General features: G+C 44.3%; 1 protein-coding gene across 3 annotated transcripts in view; it reads left to right on the forward strand.

Moving 5' to 3' along the window:
- DOP1B (DOP1 leucine zipper like protein B) overlaps window positions 1–18,614 on the forward strand; it is a gene marked incomplete at its 5' end in the record, with an annotated part of 103,197 nt that extends 84,583 nt beyond the window's left edge. The window contains 10 exons of one of the 3 annotated variants that reach the window (XM_081302373.1): window positions 4,500–4,582; window positions 5,128–5,237; window positions 5,344–5,490; window positions 7,633–7,694; window positions 8,388–8,516; window positions 14,004–14,140; window positions 14,543–14,598; window positions 15,098–15,256; window positions 16,962–17,091; window positions 18,096–18,614. In XM_081302373.1, coding sequence (XP_081158499.1) covers window positions 4,500–4,582; window positions 5,128–5,237; window positions 5,344–5,490; window positions 7,633–7,694; window positions 8,388–8,516; window positions 14,004–14,140; window positions 14,543–14,598; window positions 15,098–15,256; window positions 16,962–17,091; window positions 18,096–18,347 — 1,265 coding nt within the window. In that variant the 3' untranslated portion in view covers window positions 18,348–18,614. Of the gene's footprint in view, window positions 1–4,499; window positions 4,583–5,127; window positions 5,238–5,343; window positions 5,491–7,632; window positions 7,695–8,387; window positions 8,517–14,003; window positions 14,141–14,542; window positions 14,599–15,097; window positions 15,257–16,961; window positions 17,092–18,095 lie in introns of those variants that run through there. The other 2 variants (XM_081302374.1, XR_014023091.1) reach the window with 2 other exon arrangements.
- Window positions 18,615–25,916: the final 7,302 nt, after the last annotated feature.

Genomic DNA, 25,916 nt, shown 5'->3' on the forward strand with positions numbered 1-25,916 from the left:
CCCTGGTTACCCTTATCTTGGTGTCCTCAGTCTTAAAGGAAGACAAAATAAATTAGGTAGATTTAGGACTAATCGTCTTTGTAGTACCTGTTTTTACACAGACACTCCCTAAGTGATTAACATGCCTGGAGAGCCAAATAGGATTCTGACCCAAAGTTTAAGGTGGTAAAGGAGATAGAGACACAGGCAGAGATGCTGCTTCCCATTGGGCATCTGCAGGCCAAAGTGAAGAGTCAGTGCTTTTTAGCAAAAACAGCCTCTACATCATTGTTACAAACTCAGTGTGGTAGTTTAGGCTGTCAATTGTCAGGCCCTAAAGACCCGCAGGCACACCTGCCAACCAGGCAGATCTCAGGGCATGGCACTCAGTAAGGGAGACACTGGAATGTGTCAAAGGAGTATCTCAAACATAGTCGGCAAGGATATTTATAAAGTTTCAGGACCTTGGCTGAGCTGAGTTGTGACAGATCTTTTAAGGTGGGTGTATTAATCCATTTTCTCTTACCAAAAACACAGTACTATAGACTGGGTAACTTATAAAGAAGGTTTATTTCAGCTCGTGGTTCTGGAGGTGCGAGGTCTAGGGGTCTTTCCTATGATGGCAGAGTCCCCAGGCAGCACAAAGCAACACGTGGCAAAGGTTAAGGAGTGTGCATGTGTGTATGTGTGTGTACACACGCACGTGTGCTTCTTCTAGTCCCTTTCTTCTCACAGAGTTAGTGGTTTGGATTGGTGGGTGCAGCATGAGGTGAGGACCCAGAAGTGACTCTTGGTAAGTGCGCTGCCAGTTTTGATGAGCTAACTGCTTTAGTTGGTGTTCAGTTTTCTCTTGGGAGTCAGTGTGCCTTGGGGCAATTGATTTTCTGTGCTAGTTCTGCATTTTATTTAACATGGGGACTGGAGAGCCTGTGCACTGTTGCTTAATGCAGGATGAGAGGTAAGTTTAGTCCCAGTTTTATTAAACACAGTGAACAGAAATTACATTTTTGTTTTCAGTATGAACTGTATGGCACAGTACCTGCCACAGAGTAAATGTTCAAAACTTCTTAGCTTATATTACTCTTCTTTCAGAATTGTTAGTGATGGATATATCCACAGAAACAATGCTAAATGGGTCTTTTTTCTTTTGGTACCAGGGATTGAACCCAGGAGTGCTTAACCACTGAGCCACATCCCCAGCCTTTTTTTTTATTTTATTTTTTATTTTGAGACAGGGGCTCAGTAATTTGCTTAGGGCCTCACTAAGTTGCTAAACTGACTTTGAACTTGCAATCCTCCTGCCTTAACCTCCCAAGCTTCTGGGATTACAGGCATGTGCCACTTCATCTGGTTAAGTTGGTCATTTTTTTTTTTCTATATTTATTTTTTAGTTTTCGGTGGACACAACATCTTTGTTTGTATGTGGTGCTGAGGATCGAACCCGGGCCGCACGCATGCCAGGCGAGCCAGCTACCGCTTGAGCCACATCCCCAGCCCCAAGTTGGTCATTTTTTATATACAAGGGAAGACGCGTCCATGAGTCAGGGCTCTTTTCCCTTACAGATAACAGAAATCTATTGCAGATGAACAAAAACAAAAATACCACATGAAGAACTCTGGGCTCCTGCACATGAAAAGCCCAGGGCTAATAATATCTGCTTTAAGCAGTGGAGTGACCAGATGCTCAAATGACTCTGGTAGCTCTTCTGGGTGACATACCTAACCCAGAGGAAGGGCAGAAGCCACGTGATGTGGGCTCTCACCCAAAAGTTGGTTCTCTTCCCAAAAGGAGGAAGGGCAGAGCGCTGGGCGGATTTTGATACCACACCATTACTTGTGCCATATTTGCTAGATAGCTGGCCCTGTGGTCTGCCTAAGAAGTAGTTGCACCTAATCCTGTAATGAAGATACTCTGAGTACTACCCTTGGCGAGCGATAACCAGCAGTTGTGCTTTCTGCGCTATGACTGGGGGTGGTAGGGGAGGAGTGCACCCTCCTCCCTGGCTGCCCTGCTGGGCATTTCTGCCTAGGCGTGAGGACGCTTCCACCCACCCCTGGGGCTCTGGCAACTTGGTTGCATCAAGTATTGCTGGGCCTGGCTTTTGTGCAACAATTAAATGTAACCTTGAGACAGTGTTGTGTAATATGATTACCTGGCTTTAAAAAAATTCTTAGAAATACCGGGTACAGTGGCGCACGCCTGTAATCCCAGCGGCTTGGGAGGCTGAGGCAAGAGAACTGTTGAGTTCAAAGCCAGCCTCAGCAATTTATTGAGGCCCTAAACAATTCAGTGAGACCTTGTCTCTAAAAAAAAAAAAAGAAAGAAAAAAGTGTGTGTGGGGGGGGTCGTTGGGGATGTGGCTCAATGGTTAAGTGCACCCTGAGTTCAATCCTCAGTACCAAAAAAAGAAAGAAAATATCACCTAGGCTGTCCGAGTGATAGAGTGTCCTGAGCCAGTGGAAGCCAGAAGTCTAGCCTAAAGGATTTCACAGTCATTTGGGAAAGAGATGCTGTTGGCTGGGAGGCAGGGCGAGCAGTGGTTTAAATTCAGGCCAGCAGGAGGATTGGGGATTGAGTGCAATCGAGGATGACTTAGGTTTGGGGCTTAAGTAGTTTATTGAGGTAGAAAAGACCGAAGGAGGAGATCATTGGGTTGGAAAGGGACATTGAGCTTGGTCTTACATGGGTTAAAGCTAAGATATATAAAAAAGAGAAGCATCCAGCAAAAGGTGAAGAGGCAGTCATGGGGTGGGGAGGAAAGCTGAGAGAGCACAGAAGAGATTCCAGGAGTAGAAGTGGTTAGGGGAGGACAGGACCTGCTGGACTGGACAGTACGAAGCCGTGGGGATGTGGTTGGGATGACGAGGGGGAACACTCAATGGAGTAGGTGAAGCGGGGGTTGGGGTAGGAGTAGAGACAGTGGATGGAGAGAATCCTTGAAGCTTAACTAGTAGGGCAATAACCAGTTAGAACTAAGGACCAAAGATGCTTATTCTTATGCTTTGCTTTTACGCTGGAGTGTTTCAGGGCCTGCGTGCATGGCAATGGAATGATGTGGTAGTTCCTCTTAATGCAAGAGAGGGAGAGGAGAATTGAGAGCAGAGTTCTTCACCACTGTTGGGACAGAATTGAGATCATAAATGGGCTTATTGTTCTTTGATAAGAACCAGAAAGCTGTCTATTAAAATAGGAGATGAGACAGAGAACATAAATGTAAACACTGGGGTTAATAATTTCTTAGTGGTAAAATGAAGGGGTGACCTTTGATTGCCTTAATTTTTTCAATGAAATATGGGATGAAAGGGGCTGGGGTTGGCTCAGCAGTAGAGCACTCGCCTGTCACGGGCAAGGCCCTGGGTTCAATCCCCAACACCACATAATATCTTTATTTAGATATTTTTTTTAAAATAAAAGAAATTTTTAAAAAGAGAAGAAATATGGGGTGAGAGGTTATCAGTGGGAGTCGGTGTTGAGGGAGGATGTAAAAGAATTGTATCGGAGAGAGAAAAGCCAGCACACCACCAAGGAACATGTGACAAGACGGTCTGCTTGCATCAGGTCCCTTTTGAAATATATAAAGAGGTTTATTTTGACCGGAGCGATGGCGCACTCCTGTAATCCCAGCAGCTCAGGAGGCTGAGACAGGAGGATTGCAAGTCAAAAGTTTGTTTTGGCTTGTGGTTCTGAAGGCTAGAATGTCCCAGAATCTTGGTGCTGCCATCTGCTTGGCTTCTAGTGAGGCCTTTGTGTTCTGTCATAACAGGAGAAAGGTCAAGGGCTAGCAGGCATGTGCAGAAGAATCAACGACAGTAGTGGCGGCCTCACTGTTTAGCAACCCACTCTCTGATAACTGATCCAGACCCACAAGAACTAACCCCATCCTGCAAAAAAGGCATTTTTCCCTCTTAACCTAATCATTTCTGAAAGGCCCCACAGGCCAAACCACATTCTAGTCATAGCTGTAGATGGTTGGGGTTAGCCAGCGTTGAGTTTTTTAGGTGATTTCTTCAGAGGAGAGAGAATCAAGAGAGGTACACGTGTTTGCCAGGTAGGGCAGAGACAAGGGCCTAGTGCAGAGTAGAGGAGTGGAGGCCACACAGGGACTTAGGAAAATCCCCTATGGGTGTTCACAGCTGGAAATGGAGGCTGTGAAATATGTGAGCTCAGGGATATGACAAACACATTTAGTGTCTGGGCTGGAGCACAGTCACAGATTTTTGGAAGAGGTCAAGGCACATAGGGACCAGAATGTTAGATGGATCACCCAAGGGGATATTGAAGTTTGAAAAATAATGACAAGAATAGAAATGAGGAGGGAAAGGGTGAGTTGGTGCTAATTTATTTTGTCCAAATATCTCCATTCTTAGTTGATGAAATTCAGTGTTAACCGAGAAGAATGTCTTTGTTAAACCCAGTCAATAAGAAAGACAGAAGCTCATGGCTCAGGTTCATGTGGTGTTTTAGGGGCAGTAAATGGTGACCCGACCCTCATAGTTAAACACAAATGCCTTTCTGTCAGCAGATGCTGCTGCGGCTTCAGCAATGGTGTCCGCGTCTGCCCCCTCGGTTTACAGTGTGCAAGCCCTCTCTCTCCTGGCAGAGGTAAATACACACCTGAGTGTGGTCCCTTGTGGAAATGCTTGCCATCCTGAATTATCGAAAAGGCATGTGTTTATTCTCAGGTGCCAGCGAGTGTGGGCTCACCCTCCCAGGTGAGCTCCAAAGTCAGTGAGGACCTTGTTTGTCAGCTTCCTTTTGCTATGACAAAGTACCTGAGAAAATCAAGTCAAAATGAAGAAAGGTCTCTTTGGGCTCACAATTTCAGAAGCTTTAGGGCGTGTAGTGAGGCAGAATACCATGGTAAAGAGGGTGTGGTGGAGCAAAACTGCCCTCCTCTGGTGGCCAGGAAGTACCAAGAGGAGGGGCCATGACCCCAGTATCCCTTTCAAGGACCTGTCCTCAGTGACCTAACTTCCTCCACTAAGGTCCCACCACCTCCCAACAGTGCCCCAGGCTGGTGATCTGCCTTTACCCACAGAGCCTTGAGAGGAGCTGCCTCATCCAGACCACAGCAGGCCTCCAGCTACAGCGTGGGCTTTTCTCCTGAGGATATTTGTTTCTGTTTTCTTACCTTCTGGTCCTTCTAGGTTCTGGCTTCTCTGCTGGACATGGTTTACCGCAGTGACGAGAAAGAGAAGGCCGTGCCCTTAATCTCCCGCTTGCTCTATTATGTCTTTCCCTACTTACGCAACCACAGGTGAGGCTGTCTCCTCCCTTTCATCCCCCCAGATGCAGAATGTGTTTTGAAGAAGAATCTAGGGGTTTTCTTGACCTTGACTGCTGCTCTTCCCATCCCTGTTTAGCGCCTACAACGCTCCAAGCTTCCGGGCCAGCGCCCAGCTGCTCAGCTCCCTGAGCGGCTACGCCTACACGAAACGCGCCTGGAAGAAGGACGTGCTGGAGCTGTTTCTGGACCCTGCTTTCTTTCAGATGGATACTTCTTGTGTTCAGTAAGAAACGCTGCCCTGGACAGCACACTCTGGACCTCAGGGTTGTGGTTCAGTAGTTATCACTGTGGAGATGGAAGCAGACCCTTAGCATCGACTCCGATCATAGGACACATGTCACAGGCTCGTAGTCAGCCAGGCCTTCACCAGAAAGGCACTCAGAATCTCTTAGGATACAAAGGTGCCTTTTTCATCAAAAGAATAATTTTGCTAAATGAAGAGTGCATAGGCTGGGGTATGGCTCAGAGGCAGAGTGTCCACCTAGAATGCACGACCCTGAGTTTGATCCCTAGCATAGGAAAAAAAAGAGAGAGAGTTAGTGCATTATTCCTGAAGAGCATAATATAGGGTTGTAGGTGTTCTAGGGACACTTGGTCCAGTGTTGCTTTGAGTTTTTTGTTTGTTTGTGGGTTTGAGATAGGATCTTGATGTGCTGCCCAGGCTGATCTCAAACTCCTGACCCTCCTGCCTCAGCCTCCCAAGTAGCTGGGACCACAGGCTTGTGCCACTGTGCCCGGATATGCTGCTTTATCATCATCATGGAATATTTGGCCAGCATTGAGGTGGCAGAGCCCACTGTGATGCAGGTGGTATCTTGACCCCATTTTTCAGCTCATACACCCCAAGTTCATACTGAGATCTTGCAGTGGGCCAAGCCCCACATTGCCATTAGAGATCACCTGAGACACAGATGCAAGATGTGCTTCCTGTGCCTTTTCCCTGGAAATCAAGGAACCCACTCAGTGGCTCCCCTGGCTTGCTGAATGGGCCTTTTTTAAAGACAAGGGAGTGTGGGGAGAGACAGTGCAGATGGGGGCAGAGTTTTTTGTTTGTTTGGCAGTGTTAGGAATTGAACCCAGGGATGTAGCTCTACCACTCAGCCACATCCCCAGCCCTTTTATTTTTTATTTTGAGGCAGGATCTCACTAAGCTGCTTAGGATCTCGCTAAATTGCTGAGGATGGCCTCAAACTTGTGATCCTCTTGCCTTGGCCTCTCAAGTTGCTGAGATAACAGGGTTACTTCACCATACCACACCCTTTTTCTCTTCTTTTCTTTCTTTTTTTAATTTGTGTGTGTGTGTTTATTTATTTTAGTTGTAGTTGGATACAATACCTTTATTTATTTATTTTTATGTGATGCTGAAGATCTAACCCAGTGCCTCACACATGCTAGGTGAGCGCTCTACCACTGAGCCACAACGCCAGCCCTCACCCCCGTTTTTTGTTTTGTTTTTGTTTTTGTTTTTTTTTTAATTTTGAGACACAGTTTTGTTAGATTGCCCAGGCTGGTCACAAATATGCAATCCTCCTGCCTTGGCCTCTCAAGTAGCTGGTCGTACAAGTGTGCCCACCAAAAATGCCTGGGACAGCCTTTTTGTGTGCCCTAAATGTTTGTTCTGCCACCAGAAGGCTGCTTGGAGCCTCTGTCCCTGTGGGTTCCCAGATCCACGGATGCTCAGGTATCTTATATAAAATGCACTAGATTTGCATAGAACCTACACACATTCTCCTTGTACTGTAAATCATCCCCAAGTGACTTTTAACACCTAACAGAATGTCAATGCTATGTATATACTTGTTTTACTGTATTGTTTAGGGAATAATAACAAAGTCTGCACATGTCCAATACAAACACAATCTTTTTCCTGAGTATTTTCAATCCATGATTGGCTGAGTCTGCAAATAGGATATATGGAAAGGGCTGGCCATAAGCTTTTTGCTCTGCTGGGTAGCCCAGATTAGCCCTTTGGAAGTAAGAGCCAAGGGTGGTATTTGTCTTCACCACCCACCACCTTCCCTCCACAAAACTTGGAGCATCGCCTGGTATAGGTATGTTGAAGAGCACCCTTGGGAAACCAGAGCACCCTGGCAGTGTGAGTGGGCTTCGTGGCCAGCTGGGCAGAGCATCCTTCTTCCTGATGCTAGGGTCATAAAGAAAGGTTTTTAAATAAAGACAAGAAATGCTAAGGTTTATCCTTTCCTCATACAACAGCTTATGTATTTGTGTAACAGCCTCTTCAGAGAACAGTTTTGTTTTTTTTTTTTAACAGATCTTATTTTAAAAGTAGGCTATTTTCTTGATGCTTTTAATTTTATTATCAAACATTACAAATTTAATTAATATTGCTTTTTTTAATATCCAGTTGGAAGTCCATTATTGACCATCTTCTGACTCATGAGAAAACCATGTTTAAGGACCTAATGAGTAAGTTGTGTGTTCCTTGCCACACTTTAAGGACCAAGGCCAGCCTAACTGGCTCTTACCATGCATTTCAGAACCCCTCCCAAACCTTTTCTGTGCTGAGCCTTAAACTGTGATGAGATGTGCCAACTGTCAGGACTACGTGACTGTGTCCTCCCGTTCCCTCTGTTTACTAGGAGGCCTGGACAACCCTTTTTTTTTTTTTTCCTTCAGTGCTCAGGATTGAACTCAGGGGTGCTCAGTCACAGAGCTATACCCCCTCAGCCCTTTTTTTTTTTATTTTGAGACAGGGTCTCACTAAGTTGCTGAGACTGACCTTGAACTGGGATTCCAGGTGTGCGCCACTGTGCCCAGCCTGTGTCCGGCCTCATGACGCCTTTTTTACAACTTTATTGTGGAGAAATACTGCTGAAAGCAGCCAGGTTCACACCTTTGTGTCAAAAGTAATTTGTTTTCCATAACAGGAGTACTTTTCTATACCTCAGATCCTCTTCTACTGCCCTGTCATTATATATCATTAATGAAATGAGTATTTTTAATAATACATGAAAATAATTATCACACACTCTCACTTAATCATGGTCATGATTTTTCAATGGGGAAAATGGGAATTGCACTGGACTCAATTTCACTTAACCTCTGTCTGTGGTTTTCTTACCAAGTGTAATCAATCTATCTGCTATATATTTGTTCCAGACATGCAGAGCAGTTCTTTAAAACTGTTCTCAAGTTTTGAGCAGAAAGCCATGCTGTTAAAGCGCCAGGCTTTTGCTGTCTTCAGTGGAGAACTTGATCAGTACCACCTTTACCTTCCATTGATACAAGGTAAGATGGCTGTGTTAGTCTGTCTTTAGTTACTAGAACAGATTACTGAGACTAGGTAATTTATAATGAACAGAAATGTACTGGCTCACAGCTCTGGAAGCTGGGAAATTAACGGGCTCATCAATTTCTCTGATGATGGTCTTCTTCCTGCTTCATCTCATGGTGGAAGGCAGAAGGACAGGAGAGCAAGAGGGAGGTCAAACTCCTTATTTTATAATGGCACCGATTATCCCACCTGTGAGGGTGGAGCCCTAGTGGCCTAATTACCTCTTAATAGCATTACATTGGCAATTGAATTTCAGTGTGTTGGATAGGACAGACCTTCAGACCTAGAAGTCTGACTGTTTACTGTCTTCACACCAGTCTCCTGCTAGCCTCTTCCCACAGCCACTGTGCTTCATGTTGATAGAACTCCCTCAATCAGCACTTTGAACACGGGCTGGTAAAGGCCCTTTTTTCCTTCATATAAATTTTTTGTCTGCATAAAAAAAATTAACTGTCACAGATATCGTCCATGAGTTTGAGGGCTCTTTTCCTTCTTTAAAACGTTAAAGGGGTGTGTTAGTCACCTTTCCATTGCAGTGACAGATACTGAGGAAAGCAGTTCCAGGGAGGGGAGGTCTGCTTTCACTCACAGTTCCAGCCCATGCTCGGCCGCCTCCATTGCTTTGGCCCCGAGGTGAGGCAGAGCATCATGGCAGAGGCGTGTGGTAGAGGAAAGCTGCTCACCCCATAATAGCCAGGAAGCAGAGAGAGAGAGAGAGAGAGACAAGGTAGGCCCTTCCAGTGACTTCCACCGCCTACAGCTTCCTTCACTCCCAGTTGTCCCTTCAGCTCTCGGGGAATTAATCCCCTGATGGGGTCCAAGCCTCATGATTCGGTCACTTCCCAAAATCCCCGCTTCTGAACCTTGCTGCATTGGGACCAGGCCATTGGGTGACTTTCCAGATCCAAACCAAAACAGGTGGCAAAGTGGATACTCTGCTTTTAATTCACCCTCCTCCAAGATATGAAAAAAATTCCCAAACAGGAATTTATTTTTCTTAAGACTCATGGCCTAAATAGAATCAAATAAAATTAGTACAAGGATTTTGTTGTTTCATGTTATAAAGGCTACCATAATGAACAATTCTACAAATAAAATCATAGAATAAATCTTTTTTTCTTTTGATCAGATTCATGAAGGTATAATTTACATGTAGTTCATGTCACCCCTTAGTTATACAGTTCTGGGATTTTGATAAGCCCATGCATATAGACATCACCACAGTCAAGGTATAGAACGTTCCACCTCATTGTTCCCTCATGCCTCTCCTCTTTTTTTTTTTTTTTTTTTTTTTTGCAGTACTGGTGATTGAACTAGGGCTTCATGAAAGAGTCTCCACCACTAAGCTACACCCCCAACCGATTTTACTTTATTTTGGGTCTCCATAAGTTGCTTTGGCTGCCCTTGAACCTGCAGTCCTCCTGCCTCAGCCTCCCAGTTAGTTGGGATCCTAGGCATGTGCCACAGCACCCAGCTTTTGTGCCCTTAAGAGTGAGCCCCTCCCCATAGCCCCTGGGGCCACCAGTCTGCTTCCTGATGTCATTCACATGTGATCACATGGCGTATAGCCTTGGAGTCTGGCTTCTTTCTCTTTGCATAATATATCTGAGAGTAATCCACATCATTGCATTTATTAGTAGCTAATGTTTTTTTCTAGGAGATTTTACTCTGTAGTTTATTTACTCCCTCACCAATGGAAGGGCATTTGGATTGTTTTTAGGTAGAAACACGATGTGTCTTTTGCTCTGATCTTTAAAAATTTTTTTGCTTATAAACGTGTCAGCTCAATGTGTGTGCTCTTCAACATCTGTCGTCTCATTTGTGCTTTTCCTGAAGTCATCAGGATTGACTCCTTTGTTTTTGGAACTAAGAATTGAACCCAGGGGAGCTTAACCACTTGAGCCACATCCCCAGTCCTTCTTATTTTTTATTTTGAGCCAGAGTCTTGGCAGGTTGCTTAGGGCCTTTCCTAAGTTGCTGAAGCTTGCCCCGAACTTGGGATCCTCCTGTCTCTGTCTCCCAAGTTGCTGAGATTATAGGCGAACACCACTATGCTCAGCAATATGATTCTTTTTTTTTTTAAAAAAAAAAAAAAGAGAGAGTGAGAGAGGAGAGAGAGTGAGAGAATTTTTTTAATATTTATTTTTTAGTTCTCGGCGGACACAACATCTTTGTTGGTATGTGGTGCTGAGGATCGAACCCGGGCCGCACGCATGCCAGGCGAGCGCGCTACCGCTTGAGCCACATCCCCAGCCCAATATGATTCTTAATATCAGTCTACTTCAAGCTTCTAACTGTTGGAAGGTCTTAATTGTTTTAATATAAAATATTAACAACTTTTATGACTATTAATTATAATAATTTATATTTGCAATAATAAAGTATCTTTATGCTTCAGATGATGTAACTTCAACATGTAATGCACATTAAAATCTTCACCTCATAATATCTTGAACACGTAAGATACATGAAAGCAGATATTTGAATATTGACAGATGCAAATGGCATGCCTTACATGAATTACCAAGAGGTTGATCTGATCAGAGGGAGACCAGGAATGCCAGTGAGGACGAGGGCAGCCCTCCATTGATTTTGGCTGGAAGCAGATCAGAGCTGAACTTGGTTGCATGCCTACAGAATATGCAGGGGTGAAAACCATGGGCGTCAGGTTTCCCACAGTTGACATGCAGCTTCTGGATGTGCTTTACAAACCTGGCCAGGGGACAGTAGTCTCAATGGGAACGCTGAGTCTCCTTTATCGATAGAGGAGCCAGTAGGAAATGAAGAATGTGTTGGGCATGTACCTTGTTTTCCTTTTGGTCTGAGAGCAAACACCAGCTCCTTCCCTCTCCCACATCTTGGGTAAGACATGAGTGAGGCCCAGAGAGCTACAGAGATGCTTCCAGCTGCATAGAGGCTAGAATGAAAAAAAGAGTAGCCAGCAAGCAGCCTTTCTCAAGCTGTGGTGTGCAGATGTGTCCATCCAAACAATTCTGAGAAATCATTCCACTGAGGGACAGAATTGGGGGCTGTGTACTAGCATGTACATTTTATATCGCTATTACACTGATGATCCCTAATAATACTAAAAATATGATGTTAACATAGTAATAACATTAAAATATGATTATAATATAACGATATTTATTTACTGCTTCTGAGGTTTGAACATGGGGCCTCACACACATTAGGCAGGTGCTCTACCACTGAGCCCCAGCCCCAAATCCTCAAATATACTGATTTATTTTTTCATATGTAATAAAGTCAGCATATTGCTGACTTAAATAGAAGGTGGTTTGGGAGCTCTTGGGGGAAAGAAAAGAATTTGTAAACAAGTACATTTCTTTCTCTCTTTTTTGTTGCCAATGCTAGGAATGGAACCCAGGGCCTTTCACTACTAGGCAAGCAATCTCCCAATAAACTACACCCACTCAAGTGCTACATTTCTAAAAAAAAGTACTGGCTTAAAATAATATACTTTTCCCCTATTCTCTATTTTGATTAGCTGTTTACAAAGCTCTTTCCTACTTATTGTCCTTGTCCCCAGCACTGTGCCTGGGTAGGCCCAGCAGTGTGAGGGGCTGGAGTGCATTCACAGCAGTCTCTGACCGAGTCTTGGGACACTTGGCTGGCCTCAAGATGCTCCATGGAACAGTGACCACGTCTGCCTCTAAGGAGGGATAGCACTTCCTGGTGGATAGCTTAGCCCAACCAAAAAGGGCAGGGACGGCAGACTTCTAACATTTCTCGTTAGGTTCTTTCACCCTGATTTATAGCACCATCAGATAGCAGTGAAAGAGATTGATGTGCATGGAGTGGAGAGCTGAGCACCCATCTTGGCTCAGAGTGACATAAATCTTACACTGATGGAGAGAAATGGGGAGACATAAATTCCACTGTACAAAGCCACTGGATGCACAGCATGAGGACTGAGTTAATAATAGCACGTTACATCCTGGCAGTTAACCAGGAGCACACCCATGAGGTAAAGGTATTAGGTAGCCTTGCAACAAAAAAAGAAAAGTGATGCTCCAAGATGGCGCTGCTGTTGGTTTGCTGGACTATGTTGATCACCCTGTGTCTCACTGGGAGCCTGGGGACATCACGTACACCTCACATATACAGATTTTTAAATTTTACATTGATCATAAGAGAAACTATAATAAGCCGAAAACAGTTTTTAAAGGGGGTCAAGGTGCTGTTTTTTCCAGGAGCTGGGGATGTAGCCCAGTGGCAAAGAGCTCTCCTAGCACATGTCGGGCACTGGGTTCGAGCCTTAGCACCACATAAAAATAAACAAAATAAGGGCATGCTGTCCATCTACAGCTACCAAAAAAAAAAAAAAAAAAACCAAAAACAACTTTTTTATAAATAAATAAGGTGCTGTTGGGCTGGGGATGTGGCTCAAGCGGTAGTGCGCTCGCCTGGCATGCGTGCAGCCCGGGTTTGATCCTCAGCACCACATACAAACAAAGATGTTGTGTCCGCCGAAAACTAAAAAAAAAATAAATATTAAAATTCTCTCTCTCTCTCTCTCCCCCCTCTCTAAAAAAAAAAAAAATTCTCTCTCTCTCTTTAAAAAAAAAAGAGAAGTTGCTGATGTTCTGCAGCAGATCTTAGCTAGCATGACCATCATTGAGCTTTTCGTTCTAGCAGTGTTATACTCCTAAGAAACCCTTAAAAATCTCATTCTACAAACAGTTATTTCAGTGGGGAAGAATGTTAAAGGTTGGAGAATTTAGCTTGGGGTGTTTTTCTCCCTTGAGGAATTAGTTTGTGCATGGTCACCAAATCCAAACTTTATTGGATAAATCTATTTTATTCACTTGCTTCACTTCCCATCCACCCCGCCCCCTCCAAGTTGTGCTGTGTGCCAGGCAATCTGTAAGGTCATCTACGTCACTCAGCCAAGGCTGCCTTTGGTTCCCATGTCTCCTAATTCTCATCCTTAGAAGAAGATGTAGCTGGGCATGGTGGCACACACCTGTAATCCCAGCAGCTTGGGAGGCTGAGGCAGGAGAATCACAGGTTCGAGGGCAACCTCAGCAACTTAGCAAGGCCCTAAGCGACATAGTGAGACCCTGTCTCAAAATGAAAAATAAGATGTGGGGATGTGGCTCAAGACATTAAGCTCCCTGGGTTCAATTCCTGGTACCAAAAAAAAGGAGGAGGAAGAGGAGATGTAAGTGTCGCAGGTTATCAGAGGCCATGCCTTCCTCAGCTGTGGCTGGGGGTTGACAGCAATCTGGCTCCCCTCCTTCAGGGCTGTGGCCTGCTCACTTCCCAGAATGGGCTGCAGGCAGCGGGTTGCACAGAACCCTCCCCCCAGCACTGTCATGAAAATGTCAAAGCAGTTAGCAGTTTTGTTTTTTTCTTCTTTGGGTAATGAGAAACCCCAAGCTGCATCTTTGCGTGACATCTTTAAAATCTTCTTTCCGTAGAGCGCCTGACAGACAATCTCAGAGTCGGACAGACATCCACAGTTGCTGCTCAGATGTTTCTTTTTTTCAGAGTTTTGCTGCTAAGGATATCTCCTCAACACCTCACCTCACTGTGGCCAATAATGGTCTCTGAACTGGTGAGTCCGCCTATCTGTCCTACTGTCTGTCCTGAGAGCAGGCTGGAGCTTTCTGAGATGCTTTTCATTGCCGCGCAGTATGCCACTCCATGTGTAATCTTATTTTATCTGAAACTTGTTAATCAGGTTGGTAGTACTAGTCGGCTCCTTGTTAAATAGAGAATATTTTATCCTGGTTTAGTGCCTCCTGTCAGTTAAGCCAATTGATTTGTATCATTCCATATTATTTGCTAGATCCCCCCTCCGTGGCGCTGGGGCTGGAACCCAGGGCCTCGCCACACGCTCGGCCAGCACTCTACCACTGAGTTGTGTCCCCAGCCCTGCTAGTTCTTCTAGACATATTAATTTTAGTAGATTTAATCTCCTTCCGGTATTTACTTGAATACACATTTTCTCTTTAAGATTCAGACATTCATCCAGCTTGAAGATGATCTGAGAGAGGAAGACGAGTCACTGAGGTAAGTGAAACCAGGTGTGTGTGTGTGTGTGTGTGTGTGTGTGTGTGTGTGTGTGTGTGTGTGTGTGTGTCAGGGCTAAGGGATGTTCCTGTGTGACGGAGGGTTGTCTAATGCCAAGTACTGTCTTCTCAGAGGACTTGTGAAGGGACCAGCTAGTGTGAAAATCTCTTAAGAAAACTTCACCTTATAAACTCTTCATAAGGGGGCTGGGGATGTGGCTCAAGCGGTAGCGCGCTCGCCTGGCATGCGTGCTGCCCGGGTTCGATCCTCAGCACCACATACCAACAAAGATGTTGTGTCCACCGAGAACTAAAAAATAAATATTAAAAATTCTCTCTCTCTCTCTCTCTCTCTCTCTCTCTCTCTCTCTCTCTCTCCCCCTCCTCTCTCACTCTCTCTTTAAAAAAAAATAAAATAAAATAAATAAACTCTTCATAAGGAAATGAACTCTCATAGACATGAAGGGATTTATAACAAAAATGTCTCTGCTAATTTATAGAAACAGCAAAATAAACAGAACAAAAGCTTCAGTGGCTGATGGAAACGGGCCCTCGGTGGGGGAGATGGCCCCGAGTGAGCTCCTCTTGTACTTATCTGCGTGCAAGTTCTTGGACACGGCGCTGTCTTTCCCACCCGACAAGATGCCGCTGTTTCAGATGTAAGTCAGACCAGCCGCCCTTCCCAGTGGGGCCTTCCTCTCCTTCAGCTTCGCTTGCTCTCGCCCCTGCAGTAGCGAGAAGCCCCAGTATGAGCTTCCAGTGGCCCAGAGCCGGCTGGGAACCCATGCCACGCCACGCACAGCCCTGACGTTCCACGAGTTTGGCTGCAGTGGTGTTCATGAGTGTGTCTCTGCGCAGTGTGTGCCCGCACGTGTTGTGAGTTTGGGCGGTTTTTGCTTGAACATACATTTTTATTTTTTGCTGTTGGATGCTTCTGGAACAGGGGTCACCCCCTGGTAGTCCTCGCTGCCTTCACATAGATTTTATTGTCCATCTGTAGTTAAATCTGCATGCCTTTATTCAGAATGTGCCGTGTCCGGGTCACTTTGCCCAGTGGCGCACATTTCCCTCAGGCTCGACACAGCTGCTCGGGGATTAATTTCATGCCTGGCCCCAGAGGCCACTGCTCTCTGTCCTGCCCCACCAAAGGAGTAGTCCTGCAGAAATGCTTGTGGTTAAAACATTTGTGGGTTCTCTTAAGTGCGTATTACTAATTGAAAGAGCCAAACCGAAAGGCCACACACCGTATCATTCCAAATTGTATGACATTCTGGAAAAGACAGGGCTACACAGACAGTATGAAGAGCAGTGGTGCTGATTGCGGTGGCACACACCTGTAGTCCCAGCAGCTGGGGAGGTTGAGGCAGGAAGATCTCGAGTTCAAAGCCAGCCTCAGCAATTTAGCAAAGCCCTAAGCAACTCAGTTGAGGCCCTGTCTCTAAATAAAATATAAAAATGGTCTGGGGATGTGGTTCAGTGGTTGGGCACCCCTGGGTTCAATCTCTGGTACAAAAAAAAAAAATGCAGTGGCTACTAGGGATTGATTGAAGGAGGGGAGTGGGCTCAGGTCTTTAGGACATTACTATAGACTACTGTGATGGTGGGTATGTGTCATTACACGTTTGTCAAAACCTATAAAGTGCTCACCACCAAGAGTGAATGAGCTTTAATGTAAACTATGGATGCTGTGTGATAATGGTGTATCAATATGGATTCACAAATTTCACAAATTGTAACAAATTTCCACAGTGGCTTGGGATGTCAGTCGTAGGGGAGGCTCAGTATGAGGGGAGATAAGTGATATATGGAAATCTGTAATTTCTCGATTTAACTGTGAACCTAAATCACCAAAAAAAGATCTATTTAAAAAAAAGAAAAAGAAAAAAAACAGATAGTTCTCAGTAGTGTTATTTATCATAGCCAAAAAGTGGAGACTAACTCTTGCCCAGATGGTAGTGAAATCTCACCCAACAGCATAAAGAAATAAGAAACTGAGACATGCTACACGTGAATGAACCTTATTCTAAGTGAGAGGAGCCCGTGTAAGGAACACATAAAGTGATTCCATTCCTGTGGAATCTCCAGAATAAGGAAAGCCCTGGGGCAGCAGGAAGAGCAGTGGGCGGCCTGGACCAAGGGGTGAGGAGATCCAGGTGTGAGAGCCGAGGGGAGCAGGGGTTTTTTGGGGGTAATAAATACTCTAGAATTCATCGTGTTGATAAATGTATAATTCTTTCAAACATCATAAGAGCCATTGAGTGGTATATATTAAATGGGTGAGGCAAACATTATATCTTAATAAAATTAAAAAATTTTTACATGGGCTCTGATCCAGCATGTCTGACCTGTGGTTTTTCTCTCCAGTTATAGATGGGCATTTGTTCCAGAGGTGGACACAGAGAGCCCTGCCTTCCTACCAGATCTAGAGGAGAATCACCAAGAGTGCAAACCCCACACTGTTAGGATTCTAGAGCTTCTGAGATTGAAATATGGGGTAAATATTTTCTTTTTAAATTACATTTGTGGGGCTGGGGATGTGGCTCAAGCAAAAGCGCGCTCGCCTGGCATGCGTGCGGCCCGGGTTCGATCCTCAGCACCACATACCAACAAAGATGATGTGTCTGCCGAGAACTAAAAAATAAATATTAAAAAAAATTCTCTCTCTCTCTCTCTCCCCCCTCTCTCACTCTCTCTTTAAAAAAAAATACCTTTATTTAAAAAAAAAAAAATAAATAAATTACATTTGTGCCAGGCACAGTGGTGCACACCTGTAATCCTGGTGGCTCAGGAGACTTGAGGAAAGAGCATCACAAGTTCAAAGCCAGCCTCAGCAACTCAGTGAAGCCCTAAGCAACTTAGAGAGACCCTGTCTCAAAATAAAAAGTAAAAAGGGCTAGAGATTTGGCTCAGTGGTAAAGTGTCTCTAACAAAATTCCTCGTACAAAAAAAAAAATAATAATATTTTTTTTGTTAAATGGGAAAAGGGCTAAGTAGTGAGAAAGTAACTTCTATGTGACTTGATTTTAATGACTTGTAAGTTTTTCAAAATACAAGTTTTGAAACTTGAAAGGACTATAAATTCACCTTGTTTTCTTACCTGTCATCCAGTGGCTAAGATACATCTCCCTTGGTGGCACAGTCCCATGGAAGTCACCTTCCCCAGGTTGCTCTAGCATCCAGGAGGAGGGAGAGCCCACTGGGAGGAATGGAAGGCCTCAGCTTGGGTGGGAGTTCAAAGCCAGCCTCTGCAGTGAGATCCTAAATAAAATACAAAATAGAGCTGAGGATGTGGCTCAGGGGTCGAGTGCCCCTGAGTTCAATTCCCTATAACCAAATAAATAAATAAATAGAAGACCTGCAGTTTGAGTCCCTGCCCCTGTCACTGAGCTGGGCATGAGTTTTCTGGAAGAACTCATCTCTTAGGTGTGGCTGCATCAGGTGCTTCATGGGCATCTCCCCTAGTAAAGCCACATCATTTTTGTGGTCTTGGTTTTGCAGGAAATCAGCAGCTCGGATGAGCTCACCATGAGGAGCGAGTTTCCTCTTCTGCGCCAGCACTCCATTCCCAGCGTTCGGCAGTTGGTGCCATTCTTCAGGACTCTCAACTGTGCTTTTAAAACCCAGAGTCAGCTGCCTGCAGATGCCCCCACAGCTCCACTCGCAGAGCTTCCCGTCACCGAGAGCCCAAGGGTCTTGAGACAACTGGAGGAATGTGTGGAATATGATTTTTTGGAACACCCGGAATGTTAACTTCATAAGAAAGAATTTGTTCAGTTCATTTATTGATGCTTTAATGAAAACCCGGAAACCGTCTATACAAAAAAGGAGCCAGGATAGTACTTTTAAGCAACTCTTGTTTCAATTCCAAAAGTTAATTTCAGATAACTCTCTGTCCGGCAACAAAACACACCTCCCTAAATGTCTTGTAATATATCTGGATCTCATTCTGTGTTTCTTCCTGGATTTATGTAATGGAAATAAAATTAATATTATCATCTAATGGCAGTGCACAATTTATAATATGAAGTAAAGTATAAAGAAAATGAAGAAGTCATTTTGTTGAAGCAGATGAATGGGTCTTTCTTAATATATTCCTCTGAAAGTTTAAACTTTTAAGAATGTTATCTTTAATGTTTCACACAAATGTCCTTTCAACATTTATTTGATACTGAATTTTAGAACTAAAATATATTGCTTTCTGAAAATAATAATGGCCCTGTTACCGATTCAGCAGATCTAAGCACTTGGATATATCTCAATAGTAGCCAGGTGTGGCAGTGCACTCCTGTTATCCCAGAGACTTGGGAGGCTGAGGCAGGAGGATCACAAGTTTGAGGTCAGCCTTAGCTACTTAGACACTGTCTCAAAAAGAAAAGGACTGGGATATGAATCAGTGGTAAAGCATCCCTGGGTTCAATCCCCAGTACCAAAATTGTGCGAGTGTGTGTGTGTGCGTGTGTGTAATATATACCAACATATTTGGCCCTTGCCCACAAAAATCACTGCATAAGAATTATGTAGTTTTAAAATTCTGACAACTGTAACCTTAGTTATGTATCTGTGTACCTTCCAAGTGCGTGCTATGTAATACAAGTCAGTCGGCGCTCGCTCTTGGCCTTTTCTCTTTACTGTCTCCCCGGGGATTTCTGTACCACTTGGCAGACACTGCTGTACATTCAGATAACCCTGGCTTGGCAGCCTCTGTCTTCTGCCCACTCCCCTGCTTCAGATCCTGGCTTGGAGCTCCTTCTCCATGGTGAGCACAGTGTGTCCTCCAGCCCCTCCTCACGTCCACATTGCAGAGCGAGCTTAGTCCTCTCTCCTGTGAATGCTCACACACCCACCCACTCCTACTGCACACAAGGGTACTCTGGGAATTTGATTAGTAGTAGTAGTTTATTTTAACATCTGACTACTGATTTGGTGCAGTGCAAAAGCAGTTATATCATTAGCTCAAACAGCATTTTGGCCTCACCAAACCTCCTCCCTGCCTATGAGCTAAAAATCACCCCCGGATGTGAAGGCAATCACGCAAATACTGGTTGAAAATTACATGGAGGGTATGTCATTTTTGTGTGCAAGGAGATATTCTTAAAAACATTTAATGTTTGGTCACTAAAATTATTGAAGTGTGAAATAGTAAGTTCTGTGTCACAATTGCTTACACATTGAGTTATCTGTAACTCAGGCTGTGTGAAGCTGACCCTACCTTGATTAATAGCTAATGTCAAGGTAGATGTGTATGTACATTTATCAACAAAATCAATAGCTGATTTATATCACCAGCAGCTATTAGGCCTTGAAAGTTGGTTCTTGAGTCTTTATGTAGACTTACAAGTTTAACTTTTTGGCTTTTTTCTCTCCAGTATTTACAATACTTTATTGTTTTCTACTGATTTCACATATGATTTAATCTTTATTTGTTAACTAGAAATCCTAAAAGATGGGGATTCAACACTTGCATATTTATGTTTAGCTGGGAGTACTCAAGTCTATCTTTTTTGTGTGCCAGGACTTGAGCCCAGGGTGCTTAACCACAGAGACACATCCCCAGCCCTTTTTATTTTGTATTTTGAGACAGGGGCTTGCTAAGTTGCTTAGAGCCTTGCTAAATTAGTGAGGTTGTCTATGATCCTCCTGTCTCAGCCTCCCCAGTCTCTGAGATTACAGGCCATGTACCACCACTCCTGATAAGAAAGAATTCCTAAAGTGATAAATGCCCAAATCTCTTTTTCCTCAAAGCTGTTTGCTGTAGCTGAGAGTGCTGGCGCTCTTGTCCACATGGCTGAGCTTGATTGTCAGCTTCCCTTCCTACTTGCCTGGGCAGATGCTTTGTGCCTCAATTTTCTCATCCATAAAATGGGACCTCAGTTCTGATCCAAAAGATGCTACCACCCCAAGAGGTAGCAGCTAGGCTACTCCATGCCATCTCTGTGGCCTCTATAAACAGTTGTCAAAGTGTGAGGGAAAACAAAATGAGCATTTCTGATACTTTCTTCTTTCCATTCAACAGGAGAGCTACCTGCTCTAAGTTCCATGCTTATGTGGCCCAAGGAGAAAAGGATCACCACACTGAGGGCAGGCAGTATGTTGGAGGAGAGGTGCTTGCCAGGGCTTGTGGGAGCACATGCTGTGTTCTACTTTTAGATGTAGGGAGCTCTGGGGGCGTTGGTGGGAGTATAGCTCACGTGTGGGCATGAAGGAACCCTGCTGCAGGGGCCAGGCGGGCGCCCAGTGCCTCGCATGCAGGACTTCATTTCTCACCACCCTGGGAGGTGAGGGCTGTTACCCATTCTGCAAACCAGCAGAACAGAACTGAGGGGGTTGGGTGGTGGCTTAGCTGGAGGGAGAGCACTTGCCTAACACGTGTGAGGCACTGGGTTCGGTTCTCAGCACCACATGTAAATAAATAAAATAAAGGTCCATTGAAAACTAAGAAATATTTAAAAAAAAAAAAAAAAAAAAACAGAACTGAGTTTCAGAGATTCAGGGCCAGGAGAGTTCTGCCTATCAGCCCACTACGGGGGAAAGTGAAACTGGAATTAGGCAGCTGCTGCCGGCCATCACCAAGGAAGAGACTTTCAACAACGGCCTTGCTCTGTTATGACCAGATGCCCAAGTTTACAAGATGAGAAAGAAAATTGCTCTGCGTTCACTAACTTTGTGGAATCAAAAATAGAGTAGTCCCTTAAACATTGTTGGTAGAAATATAAATTGATTGATGGAGGAAATGGCAGTTTCTATCAAAATTACAAATTGACATATTTTTGACCTTACAAGTTCACTTCCAAGAATTTATGTGATATTCGTGCATATGTGCAAAATTTTTATGTACACATTATGCATTATAGTATTAATAGTAATAGCAAAACTTTGGAGACAACCTAAATGTCCTCCAGGGGGAGATTGGCTAAATAAATTACAATACATTGATATAATGGAATATTACTGAAGCGCAAAATACTGACGCAGAAGGATCTCCAAGACATATTTTTTTTTTAAGAGGGAGAGAGAGAGAGAGAATGAGAATTTTTAATATTTATTGTTTAGTTCTCGGCGGACACAACATCTTTGTGTGTCTGTGGTGCTGAGGATCGAACCCGGGCCGCACGCATGCCAGGCGAGCCGCTACCGCCTGAGCCACCTCCCCAGCCCCCCAAGACATATTGATCAATGTAAAAATCAAGTTGCAACCCGGGTGCGGTGGTGCTCCCCTGTAGTTCAAGGCAAGAGGACGGCATCCTTGAGGCCAGCCTCAGCAATTTAATGAGGCCCTCAGCAACTTAATGAGACTCTGTCTCAAAAAGTGGTAGGGATGTAAGGCAGTATGGTAAAGTGGCCCTGGGTTAAATCTCCAGTAGCCCCCTGCCAAAACAAATCAAGTTACAAACAGGTGTGGTGGTGTGTGCCTGCAGTTCCAGCTACTCAGGAGACTTGAGGTAGGAGGATTGCAGGTTTGAGATCAGCATGGGCAATTTAGGGAGAACCTGTCTCAAAAAATAAAAAGGATTGGGGGTGTAAGTCAGTAATAGAGCACCCCTGGGCTCAATCCCCAGTGTCAAATATAAAATAAGAATAAAGATGGAAAGCTTCATAGACTATTTTGAAAGCACCTAGATTTCACATCATGTCTTGATTTGAATAAATAAGTCTATTTGACCCTTGTATGGGATTTTTAAATTCCTGCCCCAAAGAAGACAGGTTTTCTTTGACATACACACCCAGCCTAACTTGGCTTCTTTTTATTCTTTTGTAGTGCTTATTGGCATCAGATCAACATTGGCACCAGATCAATATTAGATTTGCCATTTTATCAAGAGGCTCCCAAGTTTCGATTCTGAGGCAAAGCTGCTTAACTTCCCGTAAGAACATTGGCCTGCTAAATGATCGATCGACCCTACCCCAGCTTATGGCACAACTCCTAAGTAGCTTACTTTTTTTTTTTTTTTTTTTTTTTTTTTTTTTTTGGTTTTCGTGGACACAACATCTTTATTTCATTTTTATGTGTGGCTGAGGATCAAACCCCGTGCCTCGAGTGCTGGGCAAGCACTCTACCTCTGAGCCACAACCCCAGCCTCTTATGGCTTATTTTATATGAAATTCTTGCCTGGCTGAGGCCTTCCAGGAAACTGAGGCAGTGCAAAGACCCCCTTTCAAAGCCATGATTCCTGGGGCTGGGGTATAGCTCAGTTGGTAGAGTGCTTGCCTCGCATGCAAAAGGCCCTGGGTTCAATCTCCAACACCTCTAAAACTAAACAAAATCAAACCCTGATTCTTGTGACCAAGTCAGAAAATTTTCAGACATGTTCCTCAGAAAGGGGACACTCTCAAAGGAGAGAATGTTTCCTGTCAGAGAGGAAAGGGACAATATGTCTCTCCTGTCCTCCAACTTTATTGGTGGAGTCCAAGGAAGCTTCCAGAAAGAACTGCCCAGGTCATCCTTTTTACTTTTTTTTTTTTTTTGGTAGATGGACACAATGCCTTTATTTTATTTATTTTTATGTGGTGCTGAGGATTGAACCCAGGGCCTGGTATGTGTGAGGCAAGCGCTCTGCCACGGAGCCCCATCCCAGCCCCTCCTTTTGACTTTAATGGACATCATAGGAACTGCAAGGACCCCCTCCAGGAGAGGAGGGTGGAGTGCTCACAGAGTTGGAATTTTTAAGGAATTTGAGTCCCCTTGTTTTCCTCAATGTCCTGCCCCTTTAATCAGCTTATTACCCTGGAGTAGCCCTCCACAAGCTTTCTCTGTGGTGGTCCTGATATTTTGGTGGTTAGGGTGGTTGAGGGTTCTGACATTTCTGGGATGAGGTAGGGTCAGGGCCAGCTGGTGGGGTGCTGCAGGACCTGGAAACAATGTTGTCTTACGGGAATGTAATTATGGCCAGGAGAGGTGGTCACATACGGAGCCCCAACTTCCCGGTGCTTGTTTGTCAGGTACGTCTCCCTGTGGTTTCAGCTGCCCTGCATGGTCTTTTCCCTGCTAGCCCTGCTAGGAAATTTGGAAGATACACTGTACTGTGCAACCAGTTGCCTTATCAACTCATCGCTGTCCTGTCACACTCTGCTCCAACTGCCAGACTCTTAATGCACTCATCCGATTTCATTCTGTAACCAAAAGCTTGGTCCCTGTCCCCAGTGTCAATCAATGCCAATTTAATGAGGACACGGTTTTGAGAAAAAGAAGATTTGTTCCTTTGCTAGCAAAGGAGAAACACAGGAGACTCCTGTCCCAAAGTCTGTGACTCTCCAGATCAGGAGGAACAGCGAGTTTTAAAGGAAATTCAAGGGTTACTTTCCAGGTGTGCTCTGGTAGGGGGCCCAGGGCATGCCCCGACCTCAGTGTGTTAGAATTCATTTGTTAATTTGGGAGTTGTTTACTTCCAAGATCCTCAGCAGTCACCTGCTTTCCGTAGTGGGTGTGTTCAAGGGCAATTAACTAGGAAAGAAAAGGTAACACCCTCTCCCCAATTTTGTTAGGGAGGGGGAGAGAGGAGAAGAGAGAAAAAAATTTTAAAAATAATAATAAAGCCTGGGGCTGGGGTTGCGACTCTACAGTAGAGAGCTCACCTAGCACGTGTGAGGCCTTGGATTCCATCTGCAGCACCACAAATAAATAAAATAAAATAAAGGTACTGTGTTTATCTACAACTAAAAAAAAAAAAAAAAAATTTAAGTACTTAAAAAAAAAAAGTCTTAGAGCAATGAGAACTACATTCAGAAGGTTGTTACTGTTACCGCTGCTGACAGGGGTGACGAGTCCTTGCTTCCCCAATGTTGAAGTATAACACCAGAGAAGCACGCAGAGGCAAGGCCGAGGCAAGGTCAGAGTGGAAAGTAGAAGTTTATTAAAGGACAGCAGAAAAGACTTCTCCTGGAGGAAGAAGGGGACCCAAGAGGTGGAATCCGTGGAAGTGCGGTTGTCTCCCCATTTTATAGTTCCTTCAGTGATGGGATGTAGGTGGGAAGGCCCGAAGCGTGGGGCACAGGTGGGCCAAAGAAGTAATCTGGGCAGGAAGGACTTTTGGGTCAGCATCTTCAAGTTTGCTGGGAGCTGTTTCATTAACACTCCTTTATGATGGGCTCTGGGCCTTGGGAACATTAACATTCCATGAGTTTTCCTTCCTTTCCCGACTTCATTAACATTCCAAGAGTTGTTCAGGTTTTCCCGGAATTCATTCTCAACAATGGCCTCCATTTTCGAGTTTACTAGATATTAGACCGATTTACCTAACTACACTGACTACCTACCTAACTTTAAATCTGGCTTCATTACCACGGTTACATTTCCCCACTGTCAATTTCTACCTTCCATTTCTATGGAAAAGTGGGCAATAGGGCTGGGGTTGTGGCTCAGAGGTGGAGCGCTCACCCCATGCATGAGGCACTGGGTTCCATCCTTAGCATCACCTAAAAATAAAATGGGAATATTGCATCCACCTATAACTAAAAAATAAAAAGTGGGCAACAACATCTGCAGGTTATTTCCTGCTGAGAAGTTGAAGTTGGGGGGAGTAGCCCAAAGTCCTTGTTTTCTGTCAGGTGGGGCATGGAGAGTTAAGAGTATTAGGCACCACAGCAATCCAAAGGTCCATGGTGGCAATTGGCAGGTGACTGCACAAGGTATCCATAGGGCAAGGTTTATGCTAGAACAACAATAAACAAGATAGCAAAAGCATTACTTTTTTGGTAAACAATTAATATGAAAACAATTAGTATTTCAGCCAGTCTCTGGAATGCAAGACAAGCTTGTGTCTCCAGAGTCCTTTGTGATAATTAACTATTGGTCACTCTTATAAGAACACTTCCTTTACAGCCTCCAGTTTTACTTACTTTTGTTAGGGCTGACACAAGTGTACATCTTAAGTTAAATTAAAAAAAAAAAAAGCATTGTTTTAAGTGTCCATATAGGACTGTGCTCAGGCTATTATACTCTCCTGCCAGATGTTTAAGACCAAGCTGGTAAAAACTGACCTTGTTCTTATCTATTCTTAAGAGCCAGCTGAGATTCCTCTGAGATCACTCTTGGGGACCTGTGTGAAGCCTCCTGGCTCCTTTAGGTTTCATTTATCAGTGGTATCATGGGCCAGGATGGGTCAAGTCAGGGTCTTGATGACCACATATGTGGCTTTGTTGTGGAGGACAGACAGGCAGGGCACTGAAGATAGCAAGAGACAGGGGGTGGAGATATGGCTCACTTGGTAGAGTGTCTGCATTGCATGTACCAAGGCTATGGGTTCAATTCCCAGCACCACTGAAAAAAGAAGATAGTAGGAAAGATCTTTATTTGGTTGGTTCAGGTCCAGAGGGCACAGCTTC

Source organism: Spermophilus citellus (assembly GCF_964194105.1).
Source record: "Spermophilus citellus genome assembly, chromosome: 7".
Lineage (NCBI taxonomy): Eukaryota > Metazoa > Chordata > Mammalia > Rodentia > Sciuridae > Spermophilus > Spermophilus citellus.